At 40.0% G+C, this 19,919-nt stretch overlaps 1 protein-coding gene across 1 annotated transcript in view; it reads right to left on the reverse strand.

Annotated features, from left to right (window-relative positions):
• Window positions 1–7,248: 7,248 nt before the first annotated feature.
• ANO4 (anoctamin 4) overlaps window positions 7,249–19,919 on the reverse strand; it is a 470,138-nt gene continuing 457,467 nt past the window's right edge. Inside the window, exons 28-29 of the mRNA XM_061204482.1 lie at window positions 8,981–9,086; window positions 7,249–7,440 (exon numbers count right to left, since the gene is read on the reverse strand). Of these exons, the coding sequence (XP_061060465.1) occupies window positions 7,249–7,440; window positions 8,981–9,086 (298 nt within the window). The remainder of the gene's footprint in view (window positions 7,441–8,980; window positions 9,087–19,919) is intronic.

Below are 19,919 nucleotides of genomic sequence, written 5' to 3' on the forward strand. Positions count from 1 at the left end.
TGATTTTAGGCAGCCTCTCTGTTAATGGATGGGGCTGTGTTCCTCTCTTGCTAGTTGTTTGGCATAGGGTGTCCAGCACTGTAGCTTGCTGGTCGTTGAGTGAAGCTGGGTCTTGATGTTGAGATGGAGATCTCTGAGAGATTTTCGCCGTTTGGTATTACGTGGAGCTGGGAGGTCTCTTGTGGACCAGTGTCCTGAAGTTGGCTCTCCCACCTCAGAGGCACAGCCCTGATGCCTGGCTGGAGCACCAAGAGCCTTTCATCCACACGGCTCAGAATAAAAGGGAGAAAAAATGGAAAGAAAGAAAAAAAGAGGATAAAATAAAATAAAATAAAGCAATTATAATAAAAAATAAGAAAAAAATTATTAAGAGTAAATTTATTAAGAAAAAAAAATTTTTTTTAATTTTTAAAAATAGATTTATTAATTTTTTATACTAAAAATAAGAAAAAAATTATTTAGAAAAAATTTAAGAAAAAAAATTTTTTAATTTTTTAAAATAAAAAATATGAAAAAACTTATTAAAAATTTTTTTTAAAAATAGAAAATAAGGAAAAAAATTATTAAGAAAACATTTATTAGGGAAGAAAAAAAAAATTTTAAGCCAAAAAAAAAAAAAAAACGGACGGACCTAACCCTAGGACTAACGGTGAAAGCAAAGCTATACAGACAAAATCTCACCCAGAAGCATACACATCTACACTCACAAAAAAAAGGAAAAGGGGAAAAGTTAATATATCCTGCTCCCAAAGTCCATCTCCTAAATTTGGGATGATTCGTTGTCTATTCAGGTATTCAACAGATGCAGGCACATCAAGTTGTTTGTGGAGCTTTAATCCGCTGCTTCTGAGGCTGCTGGGAGAGATTTCCCTTTCTCTTCTTTCTTCGTACAGCTCCCGGGGTTCAGCTTTGGATTTGGACCCGCCTCTGCATGTAGGTCCCCTGAGGGCGTCTGTTCCCTGCCCAGACAGAACGGGGTTAAAGGAGCAGCTGATTCGGGGGCTCTGGCTCAGTCAGGCCGGGGGGAGGGAGCGGTACGGAGGAGGCGGGGCGAGCCTGCGGCGGCAGAAGCCGGCGTGACGTTGCAGCAGCCTGAGGCGCGCCGTGCGCTCTCCCGGGGAAGTTGTCCCCGGATTACGGGAGCCTGGCCGTGGCGGGCTGCACAGGCTCCCGGGAGGGGCGGTGTGGAGAATGACCTGTGCTCGCCCACAGGCTGTTTGGTGGCGGCAGCAGCAGCCTTAGCGTCTCATGCCCGTCTCTGGGGTCCGCACTGATAGCCGCGGCTCGCGCCCGTCTCTGGAGTTCGTTTAAGTGGCGCTCTGAATCCCCTCTCCTTGCACGCCGCGAAACAAAGAGGCAAGAAAAAGTCTCCTGCCTCTTCGGCAGCTGCAGACTTTTTCTCGTGCACCCTCCCGGCTAGTTGTGGTGCGCTAGACCCTTCAGGCTGTGTTCACGCAGCCAACCCCAGTCCTCTCCCTGGGATCCGACCGAAGCCCGCGCCTCAGCTCCCAGCCCCCGCCCGCCCCGGCGGGTGAGCAGACAAGCCTCTCGGGCTGGTGAGTGCTGCTCGGCGCCGAGCCTCCGTGCGGGAATCTCTCCGTTTTTCCCTCTGCGTCCCTGTTGCTGTGGGATCCGCGCTGATAGCCGCGGCTCGCGCCCGTCTCTGGAGCTCGTTTAGGCGGCGCTCTGAATCCCCTCTCCTTGCGCGCCGCGAAACAAAGAGGCAAGAAAAATTCTCTTGCCTCTTTGGCAGCCGCAGTCTTTTTCCCGGACTCCCTCCCGGCTAGCACCGAAGCCCGAGCCCCAGCTCCCAGGCCCCGCCCGCCCCGGCGGCTGAGCAGACAAGCCTCTCGGGCTGGTGAGTGCTGGTCGGCACCGCTCCTCTGTGCGGGAATCTCCGCTTTGCCCTCCGCACCAATGTGGCTGTGCTCTCCTCCGTAGCTCCGAAGCTTCCCCCCTCTGCTACCCGCAGTCTCTGCCCACGAAGGGGCTTCCTAGTGTGTGGAAACCTTTCCTCCTTCACAGCTCCCTCCCACTGGTGCAGGTCCCGTCCCTATTCTTTTGTCTCTGTTATTTCTTTTTTCTTTTGCCCTACCCAAGTACGTGGGGATTTTCTTGCCTTTTGGGAGGTCTGACGTCTTCTGCCAGCGTTCAGTGGGTGTTCTGTAGGAGCAGTTCCACGTGTAGATGTATTTCTCATGTATCTGTGGGGAGGAAGGTGATCTCCGCGTCTTACTCTTCCGCCATCTTGCCCCTCCCTCCACCACATCTTCTTTATCCATTCCTCTGTTGATGGACATTTAGGTTGCTTCCATGTCTTGGCTATTGTAAACAGCCCTGCAATGAACATTGGGGTGCATGTATCCTTTCAAACCATGTTTTTCTCCGGATATATGCCCAGAAGTGGGATTGCTGGATCACATGGTAGCTCTATTTTTAGTTTTTTAAGGAACTCCATACTGTTGTCCATCTTGGTCTCTGTGGTGCGGGGGAGGTGCTTCAGCCTCACTCCCATGTTCTAGGATTTTCTTAGTGGTGTCTTATCCATGAATAGTTGTTAGTTTTCTTCTTGGGACAGGGAGGGAAGTCAGAAACTACCTATGTCACTATTTTGGTGATGTCACTCCCAACACTTGATTTCTTACAAAGTCCCTCAAATTACCCTTTACAACCTTCTTTGCCTTTCTCTTCTACAAACCTAAACACATCTTAAGATATTCACTACATGTTCCTTGTACCAAAAACAGGGAAGATGAATGAGTGTATTCACTGTGCTGGTAGAAAGAAGTGAAGGGAGGGGGAGATGAAGGGAGGAAAGAGAAGAATTATATGCTAGAAATGTATCAGGGATTGTGATTGCCAGAGGCACTTGCAATAGCAAAGGCAGAATTCCATGGGCAAAAAATATTTCTGGCCAGAGTCTTAGGTTCAGTCTATACTCAGACCAGGTAGAAACTGATACTTAACAAATGTTTACTTCCTTATCCTGACCAGTGCGTTGGGTGGTCCTCTACCTAGTTCTGAATGTTCATGGCCCACTGCAAACCCAAGGAGGGTTTACATTCCTTCCCCTGCCTCTGCCACTCTTCCTGCTCCAAGGAGTAGGAGAGAAGCTATGGATGTATTAAATCCAAAGATCTTTTGGTTCCTGATGCTTAGAGGTAGAGCTTCGGGCATAACAAGCAAAAGTCACAATACTGGGTCAGTAGAGCAATTTGTCTGTTTGGAGCATCTCTTTGTGTTTCATCTTTTGAGACTTTCCTTGGAAATTCTTTTCCCCAGGGCTGATGTGAAATATTTCACAGACTTCTTAGCCATGATTGAAAAGAAAACTCTGCCAATGGCCTCTTGTCTTCAGTTCCCATAAAATACATCTCCTTAGTTTAGGCTCTGCTAGGGTTAGTACAGTTGACCTTTGAATAGTGCAGAGGTTATGGGTGCCAATCTCCGTGCAGTCAGAAATCTGCATATAACTTTACACTTGGCCGTCCATATCCACGGTTCATGGATTCAACCAATCATAGGTCCTGTAGTACTGTATTACGTATTTATTGAAAAAAAATATGTTTATAAATGGACCCTCACAGTTTAAACCTGTGATGTTCAAGGGTTAACTGCATTTCACTCCTAGGAACATCAGGTCAGAAGGAGTACTAGAAAGATGAAACTACGAAATGGCTGAAGTTCTAGCCTGCCCAAAGCCACTCTGACCAACTGTTCCCATCTAAGGAGACATTTAAGGTTCTTGGGAATCCATCAGCTCAGGAATCCACAGCCAAAATGAAACAGTGTTGATGGATGTGGTAATAGGAGCATTCCCATTTCCCTGACTGGCATAGGCAAGCTGATAACATAATTCAAAGTCAGGTTCTGCAATCTCTGGAAGAAGAGTAATTACAACAACAGGCGTTGCTTAGAAGTAAACTCCCCCACCAGCCCCCCTTCCCCCATCCAGACAGACAGTCCCTTTGCTAAGATTAGCAGAGCATACTAGCAGGCAGGGTAATCAAAAGCATCATATGTATCATTGGTTATATTTTACATTTCCTCAACAAAGTGCATCAGTGGCATTTTCCAAACTCTTCCGAGTGATTTCTAATTAGTTGGCTTGGTACCCTCTCTAAGAAGGTAGAATGGAAGCAATATGGAAAATGTAGGTTAGGAAGAAAAATGTAGTCTCTCTGAAGGATGAAGTGATTTCTCAGGAGTGTTTGGGAGTGACAGACTTTCTTTAAAGACCCTACTCTATGATTCCTCGTATTCTGTGAGAAGAAACTACAACAGAATTTCAGAAGACCCGGCTAAAAATATTCCATGTGCATAAATTTATTTTAAATTTTATTGCATCACATTATACAAGCATTAAACATGGCCTCATGTTGATGACTATTTAAATGTGAAAATTCATCATTCATGTCAGTACCTTTTGGCTATTTACAAGTAAGGAAGTTCTATGTACTTTTATATATCTCTGTATTTGTATGTACATATGTAAGAATACATGACTATACATATGTACACACAGAAATACATCTATGGCCATACACATAGCTATAGATATGTCATATATAATCTCCTCAGAAAGATCTGAAATTAAAAAAAAGAAAGAAAATGTTGTAAACAGGGTCTTGTTTGTGTTGTTTGGTGACACGGAATTAGGACCATATGACATTCTAGGAATGTGTGTCCAGGGGTCCAAATACCCTTTTCAGCCCAGTGTCTGTAAAATTCACATGGGATAGAATGCAAAAAAGGTAGCAAACAGGCTGAAAAACAGGCCCAGTATACAAGTTCCCCTTGGTTTTAAAAACTTGAGAATGTAACTGCCCATGATGTGCATGCTTGCTTGGTCAAGAATGGTCTATGGATAGATAGCATTTGTGTGCTGGGCTGCAACGTGATTTCACAGCAGCATGGTTTCCCAGGCAGTCCTTTAAGGGTGCTGACCCCCCTGCCGCTGCCGACCTCGGCGACATGCACTGCGGTTGCGTTTTAGTCATTCACTTGAATGTGCTTTTGCACAGTTGGGAGAAGTAAACAGAATTCAGGTCCTTGGCCTGCAAATGAACTGTTACCTGGGAGAAAAAAAAAAAGGTATTAAAATCCGAAGTACACATGATGGCTTAAAGGACATTATGTACAATGGTCTGTACTTAGTGTGAATCAAAGGCATTCGAAGAATCTGTAACCCTGAACCAAGTCAGGTATGGTATAAACATTACTGTGCCTGCTTTACAGATGAACAGACTGAGTCAGAAAGGCAGTCTGAAGGAAGGTGACTTCCTGCCAACTGTTGGGAAAATAATAGAGACAGACAAAGACTATGCTTTCAAGCAAAATGCACAGATGTCCTCTTTGGGGAGAAAGCAACCCATCATGATGAGGCTAGAAGGAACTCTCAAGTGTGAAGGGCCCTGCAGCCCAGCACAGCCCCGAGGTGAGGATAGACCAGCGCGGCACGCTGGTCTCTGGGCACTGGAGCAGTTCTCTTCACTAATAATGTGTGCCTCCTACCCCAACTCAAGCCGTCTGGATAGTCAGCCTTTCTCCTCTGAAAGCTGACCAGAGCCAGAGAAAAGGCGGTCAGAATGGGTGCAGGGGGCCAGGGGCTTGGAGCAAATGATAGAATCCCAGAAGGTTAAAGCCAGGTAGGCTCTTAAAGTATTGTTTAGTTCAACTCCTTTTCTCTTGAAGACGTGGACACCGAATCCACGGGCATGCTCCACCCCAGGTCATACAGATAGAGAACGGACAGCCAGATCTAGAATCCGCTGGACTACAATGCAACGCTTAGCAACAGTGCAAATCCGATATAGTATTGGATAGCATTTTGTTTTGTAAATGTCTCACACTCATAACCTTATTTGAGCTGCAAATGAGTTCCACCCAATAAGCAGGCTCAGAACAATTACGTAATTTTCCTGAACTCATATAGCCAAATGGCAGATCTGGAAAATGGCAAAATTACTAAGTAGCAAAACATTTCTTGCCTTTAGTGAAGCCAAGGCCTACTTGGGAATTGAGGGCAGAACCAATTCAACATCTGTATACTATTATATTATCCCTGTGGCCTGGGGTCTAGGTGATATCCTCCAAGTCCACCCTCATACCCAACTCACAATAACCTCCTGGACTCTTAATGCAGATCTGGGTTGATAAAACTTCACTAATTTAACAACAAACATCTCTGCAGATATCTGCTATATCGTAACCTATATGAAAAGTGAAAAACGTACTTTTTTTCCTGTATATCTCATTTTTCTTTTGGAGGCCAAATTTTGGAAAACGTTTCAAAGTTAGTCTCCAAACAAGTGGAGAGAGAGGAATGAAGGCAAGGAAGGCAAAAGAAATGCTGGAATACTAGATTCACAGAGTATAAAAACTGAGGGCTCATCTTATCACTGAAGAAACTGAGGCACAGAGGAGTTAAGTGACTTGTCCAAGGACACACAGATAGTAATTGCCTTGCCAGAGAGAAGGTTTCAGAAGAACTTTCTGATATGTGGGAACATCATGGAAGTTTCTTACAGTGTTTTTAAGCGTAATGCACCCAACCTTTATTAATTAAATGTGCATTTAATGGGTGCCATGTACTTACCGCTGTGCTAACCAGCTGGAAGAATAAATTACAGTCCCTAGAGACTTTCCTAAAGATGCTTACAATTGTGCTGGGGAAGCCTAATAACTATTTGAAAATCACAAATTAACAACACATATCAATATCTGTCAGTACATGTGGTACTGATGCAGTAACCAGAGATGTTTATAAGGAGTAAGTCTCAGTGGGCTGATGAGTCTGAGGAAACCTTCTTAGCGGGTGTGGCCTGACATGGATCAGCCTGGGAGGAAACAATAAATGGGTGATGGAGGGAAGGCCATCTTGGGTGAGATGAAAAAGTGACTTTAATATCCCCATGGTAACATGCCCCTTCTTTCTGATGAAAGAGAATAGCCAGGCTAGAGTAGAAGGGGGAGGAGGGTTTATTTCAGGGGACACGTAGGCCAACTCATGAAGACCTTGGCTGCCAGGCCAGAGTGTGACATGGAGACAGAGAAGAGTTGTGTGCAAAGGGAAGATTAAGTTAAATTTGCAATTTTAGTAAGAAACAAGCTGGTTTTGAAAGCTTCTAAAGGATTTATTTGCATCCCTATCAGGAGAACAATGGCAAGCTTTGATTCAGGGAGTTGAAAGCGCCCTTCCCAGCCAAGGAGAGGTTTCAGACCATGAAGCACTTCTCACCGACCTGGTCACGGCCACTCATTGTGGTGTGCTTTTCCATTTTTCTTCCTCTCTTTTCGTTCCTTCTGAAGACGCTCCAGTTCTGCTTCATACATCATCTCCTGAATCAAGTACTTCTCTCTTCTCATTCGATCCCTTAGATCTTTTGGGAGGTCTGGGATCAGATATGAAATGAGGTGTTTTATACAAAACACGAGGTGCTAAAAACACAGGGGAGAATACAACAGAGTCAGGTCTATTGTGCAGCCTTAGTGCAAAGAGCTCTGGGAGCTGGTCAAGAACAGGGATGTAGAGCCTCTGGTGTGTCTGGAAAGAGGAATAAGGCCAGGGGAGGTGTGTGACAGGAAATAGAGTCACAGGGATAGGCGAGGACTGAACTTGGTGTAATGGCACCACACAGGAAATGAGAAGAGGACTCAGGAAAGAAGGCGGAGAAGCAATGGCCAGAAAATGCAAAGGAGAGCCAGAAGAATATACTGTGGAATCAGAAAGCCCAGGTTTGAATTCCAGCTCTACTTTTACCACTTAAGAGCTATCTGTTTACCTGAGGATAAGTCACTCTGAGCCTCAATTCCCTCATCCACAAAATGGGTGTTATGAAAATTTTAAGAAAATATTTTAAAATGCTTCACAGATTGTGAAATACTTTATTGCAGTGGTCTGGAACCAAACCCACAATATCTCTGAGGTATGCCTGAATAGGAAACTTCTAGTCTGAGCCAAGAGGCAGCCTTCACTTGCATTAATCTGGCTTTAATATAAATATGTAACAAGAGAGATGAAAGTTCCATTTATGGGTATAGTTATGGGAATGCAAACTATTTTTAGTAGTTTTCTTAAAGACTAAAAGAAAATAGATGGTGTATTTTTATTGACACATAATACAGGCAATTACTAGGTAGATTATACTTTATAAGTAATGTCATGATGATGCATAACCAGAGGCTACCACTTGTAACACTCAGTTCAGTGTTTTCCAAACACTGTCCTTAAACATCAGAAGCATCTTGGAGGGCTGTGAAAAGCAAATTGCAGACATAATGTATCAGAATCTCTGGGAGTGGGGATGGAAAAACTGCAATTTTCCTGAATTTTAAGAACAGCAGCCCTAGAATATTAAACTTAGGACCAATGGGACTTCCCTGGTGGTCCAGTGGTAAAGAATCCACCTTCCAATGCAGGGGACGCGGGTTCGATCCCTGGTTGGGGAACTAAGATCCCACATGCCGTGGGGCAACTAATCCTGCACGCCACAACTACTGAGCTCGCACACCTCAACTAGCGAGCCCGTGTGCCACAAACTACAGAGCTCATGTGCTCTGGAGCCCGTGTGCCAGAACTAGAGAGAAGCCCGTGCACAGCAACGAAGAGCTCGCATGCCGCAACAAAAGATCCCGCGTGCCTCAACAATGATCCTGCATGCCACAACTAAGACCAGACGCAGCCATAAAAATAAAATAAATAAATAAATTAAAAAAAATAAATACTAAAAAAATAAATTTAGGACCAATGATTCCTGACTTATTCTTTAACAGTCAACCTTGGACTTTCAAATATTTCTTAGAAAATTCAAGTACTTTAAGGAGAAGAAAAAGAAGAGAAAGAGATTACATAGTATTACTTATCCTGCTTCTGGACGTAAATAATCATATTGAAAGTTCTCATAACTTACATTCATTCATTACTTCTAGTTACTTCATTATGTCAAAGGAAATAAAGGAGTTGGTTGAGAAAACTTACCTCGAACACAATGATAAAAGCCAGTCGGGCTGCTAAGACATGCCAGAACTGCAGTGTGTAGCCATAGGGCACCAGTGAATGAGGAGGGTCACGGTAGTCTCGGTATCTATAAACACACAGGAGAGTGTTACATTCCAAATTATGATTTTCCTGACTCCCAAATCTCTTCCATCCCCACTATGTAGTCCTCATTCACGGGAGAAAAGTATACAAAGTTTCTGTATACTAGACATCTGTTGTTTTGCTTGTCCAGCATCTCTTCTGGTAAAAGAATCTCTCTTCTTCTCTGGAGAATCATCTGTGTGGGCTGGGCAGGGTTCTCCCCCTCCCTGACCCCAGCTCAGAAGATGAGCCAGACCTGATCAGTAAGACTCATCACCAGATCTTCTGCTAGAATGACTACTTAGTGAATTATCACAAAGCCCACAGAAGGTAAAAGCCTGGAGCTTCTGGTGGGCATCACAAACTGTGTGAAGTGAGCCTGCTTGAGAATGCAGTCAATAGAACAAAAGCAGAGCCAGCAGAAAGGTGGTCTCTTGCTGACACTGCTGGAGACTTGGGATCTAGTCATTACTAATGTTAATATCACCCCTCCAACCTACTGGTTACCTGAACCAATGAATTTCTTTTTACGTCAGTTTATACTGGATTTCTGCCACTTGCCACTAGAGTCCTTCCTAAAATGTGCTCCAACTCTAACTTCTGAGTAAGCATCAACTTCCACAAATGTCTGTTATCTACTAGGTGCCAAGCACTATCCTAGGAACTTAGATCCATGTGACTCCATTTTATCCTTACCATATCATTACTATTCTCAGGTGGAAAAACTGAGAAGTGACTCTCAACGTCATACAGTTTTCATGTGTTTTGAATGTTCTTTTCATTCGCTCCAGAAATGTGAGAAGATATGGAAATATTGGTTATTACAACAGTTCTGCTATGTAGACATACTAAATTTCCCTTGTCTGAATAAAAACTATGATTGTCCAGGTACCTAACCTTAAGGTTGGCACTAATTTGCATATGAGGATACAGGATAATTTCTATGCAGGGCATCCTTGAAAATATCAAGGATTACAAAAATATGAGCTGTGACCATTATCATCATCAATATAATCACCTTAATTATTATTAGTGTCTATGGAATATAATAGTAATGTATCATGATTATTTTGCCAGTAACGTGATATTTATGATGAGTACTTGGTGCTGAAATTAAGAATGAATCTGTTTGTCTGACTTACTTCACTAAGCATAATACCCTTCAGGTCCATCCATGTTTTGCAAATGGCAAAATTTAATTCTTTTTTATGGCTGAGTAATATTCCATTGCGTGTGTGTATATACACATATATCTAATTATATATCACATTTCCTTTATCCATCCGTTGATGGATACTTAGGTTGCTTCTATACTTTGGCTATTGTAAATAATGCTGCTATGAACATTGGGATGCATATATCTTTTCTAATTAGTGTTTTCATTTTCTTCAGATATATACCCATATGCTTAGTGAAGTAAGTCAGACAAAGGCAAATACTGTATGTTTTCGCTTACATGTGGAATCTAAAAAATAAAACAAATAAGTGAGTGTAACAAAATAGACTCATAGATACAGAGAACAAACTAGTGGTTACCAGTGGGGAGAGGACTGGGGGGAGGGCCAAGAAAGGGGAGGGGATTAAGAGGTACAAACTACTAGGTATAAAATAAATAACATACAAAGATGTAACATACTGCACAGGGAATATTACCAATATTTTATAATAACTTTAATTGGAGTATAATCTATTAAGATATCGAATCACTATGTTGTACACCTGAAACTAATACAAAATTGTAAATCAACCATACTTAAAAAAAAAAAAAGTGAATGTTAGTGCCTTCAAACTGCTGGTTCTCCCTATGATGATAAGGATTACATAATCATTGAAAACACTCATTCTAATATATTGTTACATAATCTGCTCCTGTCATAGGTCCAATAAACAATGCCTGAAATTTTAGGAAGAATAATTTTATTCAGGACTAAAAGTTTGCATAGACTATTCTAACCTTCTTTTACTTTTTGCAGAGCACAGGTAGTCAAGAACCAGGAATTGTGTTTTCCAATTAAGATAACAAATGTAATTCCTTTATTTGTCTTTAGCTACCTATATTTCAAATATAGTCCAAGTAAGTATTGCAGAAGAAAAAGAGCAGTATGCTTTTTATTATACACATGGTTAATTATCAGACAAAAGTATATATAAAAGGAGGGAACCTGAATTGCTTCAAGAGTCACCATCATTGGGGTTTCCCTGGTGGCGGAGTGGTTAAGAATCTGCCTGCCAATGCAGGGGATATGGGTTCAAGCCCTAGTCCAGGAAGATCCCACATGCCGCGGAGCAACTAAGCCCATGCGCCACAACTACTGAGCCTGTGCTCTAGAGCCAGTGAGCCACAACTACTGAAGCCCACGCACCTAGAGCCCATGCTCCGCAACAAGAGAAGCCATCACAGTGAGAAGCCTGTGCACCTCAACAAAGAGTAGCCCCCGCTTGCCCCAGCTAGAGAAAGCCCACGTGCAGCAACAAAGACCCAACACAGCCAAAAATAAAAACAAATAAATAAATTAATTTAAAAAAACAGAGTCACCGTCATTGACTCCTTAAACTTTCTACACAATAGTGTTCATTAGAGAAGGAAGTTCTTTTCAGGACCCACTGGTCCCTTTCCCATTTATGTTCTTCTCTGCTCTTGTCTTTTGCCCTTTGTTTTGCCTGCTCCATCTCCTAGCTTCTCAGATCTTGTTTGGCTTTTAATTTGAAGAATTTTGACAAATCTCTTCCTCCTCAGATACCTTCTAAATTCACTGGGTGGAAAATCATAGTTTTTCCTTGATCTTGCAGACCACTTTCCTTGACCATTTCCAAAAAATACAATTCAGATGTGTCATTCTTAAAATTCATGCTGTAAACTCGTAGCAGATAAATGAATTCCTTTATTCAGCATAGCTGAATAAACTAGTATACATCAAATATAAACAGCCATTAATTATAAGTATGAAAACTAGAAAGTTGAAATACTTCTTATCACTCAATGAGAGTAGATTATCAAACACAATGACCATTTGGAAAACTGTACACACACAATATGCAAAAGGTAAAGGGTTTTAAGTGGTGGTTTTAAATGTTAATTTATGGTTTTTCAGTATTTTAAAAATTAATATTCTTTACATGTGCTTTTTAATATTTAGGAAACACATACTCATGGCTATGGTGAGTTGGCAACATTTTAGATAATTTCTATGTAGGGATCAAGTTGTTGAGAATATGCATCTATTTGTTCAGGCTGTGTGTCATATACATCCATTTGTGATCTGTCACAGAGGTCTGCTAACCTGTACTCGGAGGAACACAACGCGTCTACATTGGCACTTAGGTTCTGAGAACGAGAATCAGAAGTTGTGAAATTCTTAGGAAGTTTGTTTTCAGAAGCAGCAGGTTTCTGGCTTCCTACTCTCTTAAGCCATTGTACCATAAAGTCAAGTTTCTCTCTAGAAAATTTCTTATTGCTACCCTAAGGGAATTAAAACTCAGTGGTGCCAATGAGTTTGTCATTTGCTTTGCTGCTGGCAGCTGTCTCCAGAATTATGTGCTGGAAAGTATACTGGAACCATGTTTGGGGTTTGCCTGACTAATAATGATCTTGGGTAATTCATGAAGCATGGCTGGACATCAGTTTTCCCTATCAATAAACTTAGGGTCTGTCCCACCCTGCTCTAAAATTTTGGACTCACTCTTTTCTTCTATGAGCTTGCAGATGACTGTTGTAAGTGGAGCTCTCAGTTCACACTGCAGCCTACCCCTGGTCTCTTGGCCTTTTCCACTCAGCAGAGGTTTTGTGAGGGCCGTGCTCTGATGTCACTTGTACCCCGTGTTTCTGTTTTTGATGCAGTCTAACTTTTTTGCAAAATGATCGGCTGCATGTTCTCTGGCACTTGTACAAAGAAAACACTTCCCTGCCCTTCTGTAGAAACAGCCAGGACACCAAGCCTCAAGATAATCAATCAGTTTCACTCTTCTGATCCTTTAGCCTAGTACCTTCCAAGATACAACGTAGCCCAGTGGTGTTAATGTTTGGAGGATTTTTCCAAGTGAGTCAGAACTGTTTTTAGAAAGTAAAACTTTAAATTTCTTGGCTTCAATTTTACGTGTGGGAAAGATGGGGTGTTCCCTTTTGGCATAAGTTAGTGAATTCTCTATAGCTGCTTTTATTTCTCAGGAAATGGATGATTGGCTTGCAAACATTATTTTTCTAGCACCAGGTATATTCTAGCACCAGTTAGTTAATTCATTCCCATTTTTTTAAACTGTGAAAATAAAAACATATGTACATTTCACAGAATGATAAGTGAACCTCACCCAAGTTAAGCCACAGAACACGGTCAGTGGCTTAGAAATGCCTCACTGGCAATGCCAGACAGCCCGAGAGGTGACGACTATTGTAATTTTCTGCTTCTCTTTATAATTATGCTACTTATGCAAGTGTTCCTAAATAAAACAGTGCTTAGTTTTATCTGCTTTGAATTCTATATAAATGGAATCATACTGTATGTTTTATTTTGTGAATACATCTTTATTGCACAATTTATTTTTGAGTTCTCATTTCTATTCCATTTTCTATTCATATGTTAAACACCGCACTGATATAATATATTATGATTTTATACTATATCTAATGTAAGGTAAATATCCACCTTGTTATTCTTCAAAAATATCTCGACTGTTCTTCATCCTTTGCATTTCTTTATAACATTATTTTGGCCCTCTGTTGCACAAAATTGGACTAATCACAATTCTTAGTTTTTATAACTAATCTTATTGGTCCATTCTTGTTCTTCTTTTCTGCAATTTTTATGTTTATGTATTTAATAGTTTAATAACATAATGAACGCTCATAAATCCTCCATGCAACCCAAGAATTAAAATATTACCGGGAACTTATATCCACCTCTGGGCTATATGAAGGAGGACCTTCATCTCATCTCCTTGCTTCCCTTATCCTGAACTTCATTTTTATCATTAACATATTTTTGTTATGTATATGTTTATTCATTTGTCTGAATATGATATTGTTCAGTTTTGTTTGTCTTGAACTCTCTAGAAAGGATGCTATACGGTATGCAGCCTTCTGAGACTTGCTTTTTTTTTTTTTTTTTTTAACATTGTGCTACTGAGATTTATCTATGCTGTTGCATGTGGCCATTGCTGTACAACAGACTCTAGTATGAATATATTGTGGTTTTATGTAGTGTATATTTCGATTTATACTCACAAGCTGGTCATTTCTCTATTTCCTTTCAAATTCCCTAACCATATAAAGCTTTGAAAAACAAAGTGTAAGTCTACCCAGTTCAGCAAATGCCCTTTGGGTAAAAGTTGGTTGCAGTGCTCTACATAGTACTCTGGATCCTGCTTTTATTTATTATTAAAAATTTTTTTTTCTTGTGATGAGAACTTTTAAGATCTACTTCTTTAGCAACTTTTTAAAAATTGAAGTATAGTTGATTAACAATATCGTGTTAGTTTCAGGTTTACAGCACAGCAATTCAGAATATATATATGTATGTTCTTCCTCAGATTTTGTAATAACCCTTATAGGTTATTATGAAATATTGAGTATAGTTCCCTGTGCCATACAGTAGGTCCTTATTGGTTATCTATTTTATATATAGTAGTGAGTATATGTTAATCCCAATCTCCTAATTTATCCCTCCCCCACCCCCCTTTCCCCTTTGGTAACCATAAGTTTGTTTTCTATGTCTGTGAGTCTCTGTTTTGGAAATAAGATCATTTGTATCTTTTTTTTCTTTAGATTCCAAATTTAAACGGTATCATATGATATTTATCTTTCTCTATCTGGCTTACTTCACTTAGTATGATAAGCTGTAGGTCCACCCATGTTGCTGCAAATGGCATTATTTCGTTCTTTTTTATGGCTGAGTAATATTCCATTGTATATATGTACCACATCTTCTTTATCCATTCCTCTGTTGATGGACATTTAGGTTGCTTCCATGCCTTGGCTATTGTAAATAGTGCTGCAATGAACACTGGGGTGCGTGTATCTTTTCAAATTATGGTTTTCTCCAGATATATGCCTAGGAGTGTGATTGCAGGATCTTATGGTAGCTCTATTTTTAGATTTTTAAGGAACCTCCATACTGTTCTCAATAGTCACTGTACCAATTTACATTCCCACTAACAGTGTAGGAGAGTTCCCTTTTCTCCACACCCTCTCCAGCATTTATTTATAGACTTTTTGATGATGACCATTCTGACTGGTGTGAGGCAATACCTCATTGTAGTTTTGATTTGATTTCTCTAATAATTAGTGATTTCAAGCATTTTTTCATGTGCCTTTTGGCCATCTGTATCTCTTCTTTGGAGAAATGTCTATATCTTCTGTCCATTGTTTGATTGGGTTGTTTGTTTTTTTGATATAGAGCTCTGTGAGCTCTTTGTATAGTTTGGAAATTAATCCCTTGTCAGTAGCGTCATTTGCAAATATTTTCTCCCATTCTGTAGGTTGTCTTTTCGTTTTGTTGATGGTTTCCTTTGCTCTGCAAAAGCTTTTAAGTTTAATTAGGTACCATTTGTTTATTTTTGTTTTTATTTCCATTACTCTAGGAGATGGATCCAAAAAGATATTGTGGCGATTTATGTCAAAGAGTGTCCTGCCTGTGTTTTCCTCTAGGAGTTTCATCCTATCCGGTCTTATATTTAGGTCTTTAATCTATTTTGAGTTTATTTTTGTGTATGGTGTTAGGGAGTGTTCTAATTTCATTCTTTTACATGTAGCTGTCCAATTTTCCCAGCAACACTTATTGAAGAGACTGTCTTTTCTCTATTGTATATTCTTGCCTCCTTTGTTGTAGATTAATTGACCATAGGTGTATGGGTTTATTTCTGGGCTTTCTATCCTGTTCCATCTATTTCTATTTTTGTGCCAGTACCATACTGTTTTGATTACTGTAGCTTTGTAATATAGTCTGAAGTCAGGGAGCCTGGTTCTGCCAGCTCTGTTTTTCTTTCTTGATTACTTTGGCTATTTGGGGTCTTTTTTGCCTCCATACAAATTTTAAGATTTTTTGTTCTAGTTCTGTAAAAAATGCCATTGGTAATTTGATAGGGATTGCATTGAATCTGTAGATTGCTTTGGGTAGTATAGTCATTTTCACAATATTGAGTCTTCCAATCCAAGAACATGGTATGTCTCTCCATCTGTTTGTGTCACCTTTAATTTCTTTCATCAGTGTCTTATTGTTTTCTGAGTACACGTCTTTTACCTCCTTAGGTAGGTTTATTCCTAGGTATTTTATTCTTTTTGTTGCAGTGGTGAATGGGATTCTTTCCTTAATTTCTCTTTCTGATATTTCATTGTTAGTGTGTAGGAATGCAAGAGATTTCTGTGCATTACTTCTGCATCCTGCAACTTTACCAAATTCATTGATTAGTTCTAGTAGTTTTCTGGTGGCATCTTTAAGATTTTCTATGTATAGTATCAGGTAATCTGCAAACAGTGAAAGTTTTACTTCTTTTCCAATTTGGATTTCTTTTCTTTCTTTTTCTTCTCTGATTGCCGTGGCTAGGACTTCCAAAACTATCTTGAATAATAGTGGTGAGAGTGGACATCCTTGTCTTGTTCCTGACCTTAGAGGAAATGCTTTCAGTTTTTCACCATTGAGAATGATGTTTGCCGTGGGTTTGTCGTATATGGCCTTTATTATGTTGAGGTAGGTTCCCTCTGTGCCCACTTTCTGGAGAGTTTTTATCATAAATGGGTGTTGAATTTTGTCAAAAGCTTTTTCTGCATCTATTGAGATGATCATATGGTTTTTATTCTTCAATTTGTTAATATGGTGTATCACACTGATTGACTTGCATATACTGAAGACTCCTTGCATCCCTGAGAGAAATCCCACATGATTATGGTGTATGATCCTTTTAATGTGTTGTTGGATTCTGTTTGCTAGTAGTTTGTTGAGGACTTTTGCATCTATATTCACAGTGGTACTGGTCTGTAATTTTCTTTTTTGTAATATCTTTGTCTGGTTTTGGTATCAGGGTGATGGTGGCCTCGTAGAATGAGTTTGGGAGTGTTCCTTCCTCACCGTTTTTTTGGAAGAGTTTGAGAAGGATGGGTGTTAGCTCATCTCTAAATGTTTGATAGAATTCAGCTGTGAAGCCATCTGGTCCTGGGCTTTTGTTTGTTGGAAGATTTTTAACCACAGTTTCAATTTCATTACTTGTGATTGGTCTGTTCATATTTTCTGTTTCTTCCTGGTTCAGTCTTGGAAGGTTATACCTTTCTAAGAAATTGTCCATTTCTTCCAGGTTGTCCATTTTTTGGGCATAGAGTTGCTTGTAGTAGTCTCTTGTGATGCTTTGTATTTCTGTAGTGTCTGTTGTAACTTCTCCTTTTTCATTTCTAATTTTATTGATTTGAGTCCTCTCCCTCTTTTTCTTGATAAGTCTGGCTAAATGTTTATCAATTTTATCTTCTCAAAGAAACAGCTTTTAGTATTATTGATATTTGCTATTGTTTTCTTTGTTTCTGTATCATTTACTTCTGCTCTGATCTTTATGATTTCTTTCCTTCTACTAACTTTGGGTTTTGTTTGTTCTTCTTTCTCTAGTTCCTTTAGATGTAAGTTTAGATTGTTTGAGATTTTTTTTGTTTCTTGAGGTAGGATTTTATTGCTATAAACTTCCCTCTTAGAACTGCCTTTGCTGCATTCCATACGTTTTGGATCGTTGTGTTTTCATTGTCATTTGTCTCTAGGTATTTTTTGATTTCCTCTTTGATTTCTTTAGTGATCTCTTGGTTATTTAGTAATGTACTGTTTAGCCTCCATATGTTTGTGTTGCTTACCTTTTTTTCCCCTGTAATTTATTTCTAATCTCATAGTGTTTTGTTCAGAAAAGATGCTTGATATGATTTCAATTTTCTTAAATTTACCGAGCCTTGATTTTTGACCCAAGATGTGATCTATCCTGGAGAATGTTCCAGGTGCACTTGAGAAGAAAGTGTAATCTGCTGTTTTCGGATGTCCTACATATATCAATTAAATCTATCTGGTTTATTGTGTCATTTAAAGCTTGTGTTTCCTTATTAATTTTCTTGTGGATGATCTCTCCATTGGTGTAAGTGAGGTGTTAAAGTCCCCCACTATTATTGTGTTACTATTGATTTCCTCTTTTATAGCTGTTAGCAGTTGCCTTATGTATTGATGTGCTCCTATGTTGGGTGCATATATATTTATAATTGTTATATTTTCTTCTTGGATTGATCCCTTGATCATTATGTAGTGTGCTTCCTTGTTTCTTGTACCATTCTTTATTTTAACGTCTATTTTATCTGATATGAGTATTGCTACTCCAGCTTTCTTTTGATTTCCATTTGCATGGAATATCTTTTTCCATCTCCTCAGTTTCAGTCTGTATGTGTTCGTAGGTCTGAAGTGGGTCTCTTGTAGACAGCATATATATGGTTCTTGTTTTTCTATCCATTCAGCAAGCCTGTGTCTTTTGGTTGGAGCATTTAATCCATTCACATTTAAGGTAATTATCGATATGTATGTTCCTATTACCATTTTCTTAATTGTTTTGGGTTTGTTTTTGTAGGTCCTTTTCTTCTCTTGTGTTTCCCACTTAGAGAAGTTCCTTTAGCATTTGTTGTAGAGCTGATTTGGTGGTGCTGAATTCTCTTAGCTTTTGCTTGTCTGTAAAGCTTTTGATTTCTCTGTCGAATCTGAATGAGATCCTTGCTGGGTAGAGTAATTTTGGTTGTAGGTTCTTCCCTTTCATCACTTTAAATATATCGTGCCACTCCTTTCTGGCTTGTACAGTTTCGCTGAGAAATCAGCTGTTAACCTTATGGGAGTTCCCTTGTATGTTATCTGTCGTTTTTCCCTTGTTACTTTTAATAATTTTTCTTTGTCTTTAATTTTTGTCAATTTGATTACTGTGCGTCTCGGCGTGTTTCTCCTTGGGTTTATCCTGCCTGGGGCTCTCTGTGCTTCCTGGACTTGGGTGGCTATTTCCTTTCCTATGTTAGGGAAGTTTTCGACTATAATCTCTTCACATATTTTCTCGGGTCCTTTTTCTCTCTCTTCTCCTTCTGTGACCCCTATAATGTGAATGTTGGTGCGTTTGATTTTGTCCCAGAGGTCTCTTAGGCTGTCTTCATTTCTTTTCATTCTTTTTCTTTATTCTGTTCCACAGCAGTGAATTCCACCATTCTGTCTTCCAGGTCACTTATCTGTTCTTCTGCCTCAGTTATTCTGCTGTTGATTCCTTCTAGTGTATTTTTCATTTCAGTTATTGTATTGTTCATCTCTGTTTTTTCTTTAATTCTTCTAGGTGTTTGTTCTTTAATTCTTTTAGGTCTTTGTTAAACACTTCTTGCATATTCTCGATCTTTGCCTCCATTCTTTTTCCGAGGTCCTGGATCATCTTCACTATCATTATTCTGAATTCCTTTTCTGGAAGGTTGCCTATCTCCACTTCATTTAGTTGTTTTTCTGGGGTTTTATCTTGTTACTTCATCTGGTACATAGTCCTCTGCCTTTTCATTTTGTCTATCTTTCTGTGAATGTGGTTTTCGTTCCACAGGCTGCAGGATTGTAGTTCTTCTTGCTTCTGCTGTCTGCTCTTTGGTGGATGAGGCTATCTAAGAGTGTTGTGCAAGCTTCCTGATTGGAGGAACTGGTGGTGAGTAGAGCTGGGTGTTTCTCTGGTGGGCAGAGCTCAGTAAAACTTTAATCTGCTTGTCTGCTGATGGATGGGGCTGAGTTCCCTCTCTTTTGGTTGTTTGGCCTGAGGGGACCCAGCACTGGAGCTAGAGGCTCTTTGGTGGGGCTAATGGTGGACTCCGGGAGGGCTCACGCCA

Source organism: Eubalaena glacialis, chromosome 11, assembly GCF_028564815.1.
Source record: "Eubalaena glacialis isolate mEubGla1 chromosome 11, mEubGla1.1.hap2.+ XY, whole genome shotgun sequence".
Taxonomy (NCBI): Eukaryota; Metazoa; Chordata; class Mammalia; order Artiodactyla; family Balaenidae; genus Eubalaena; species Eubalaena glacialis.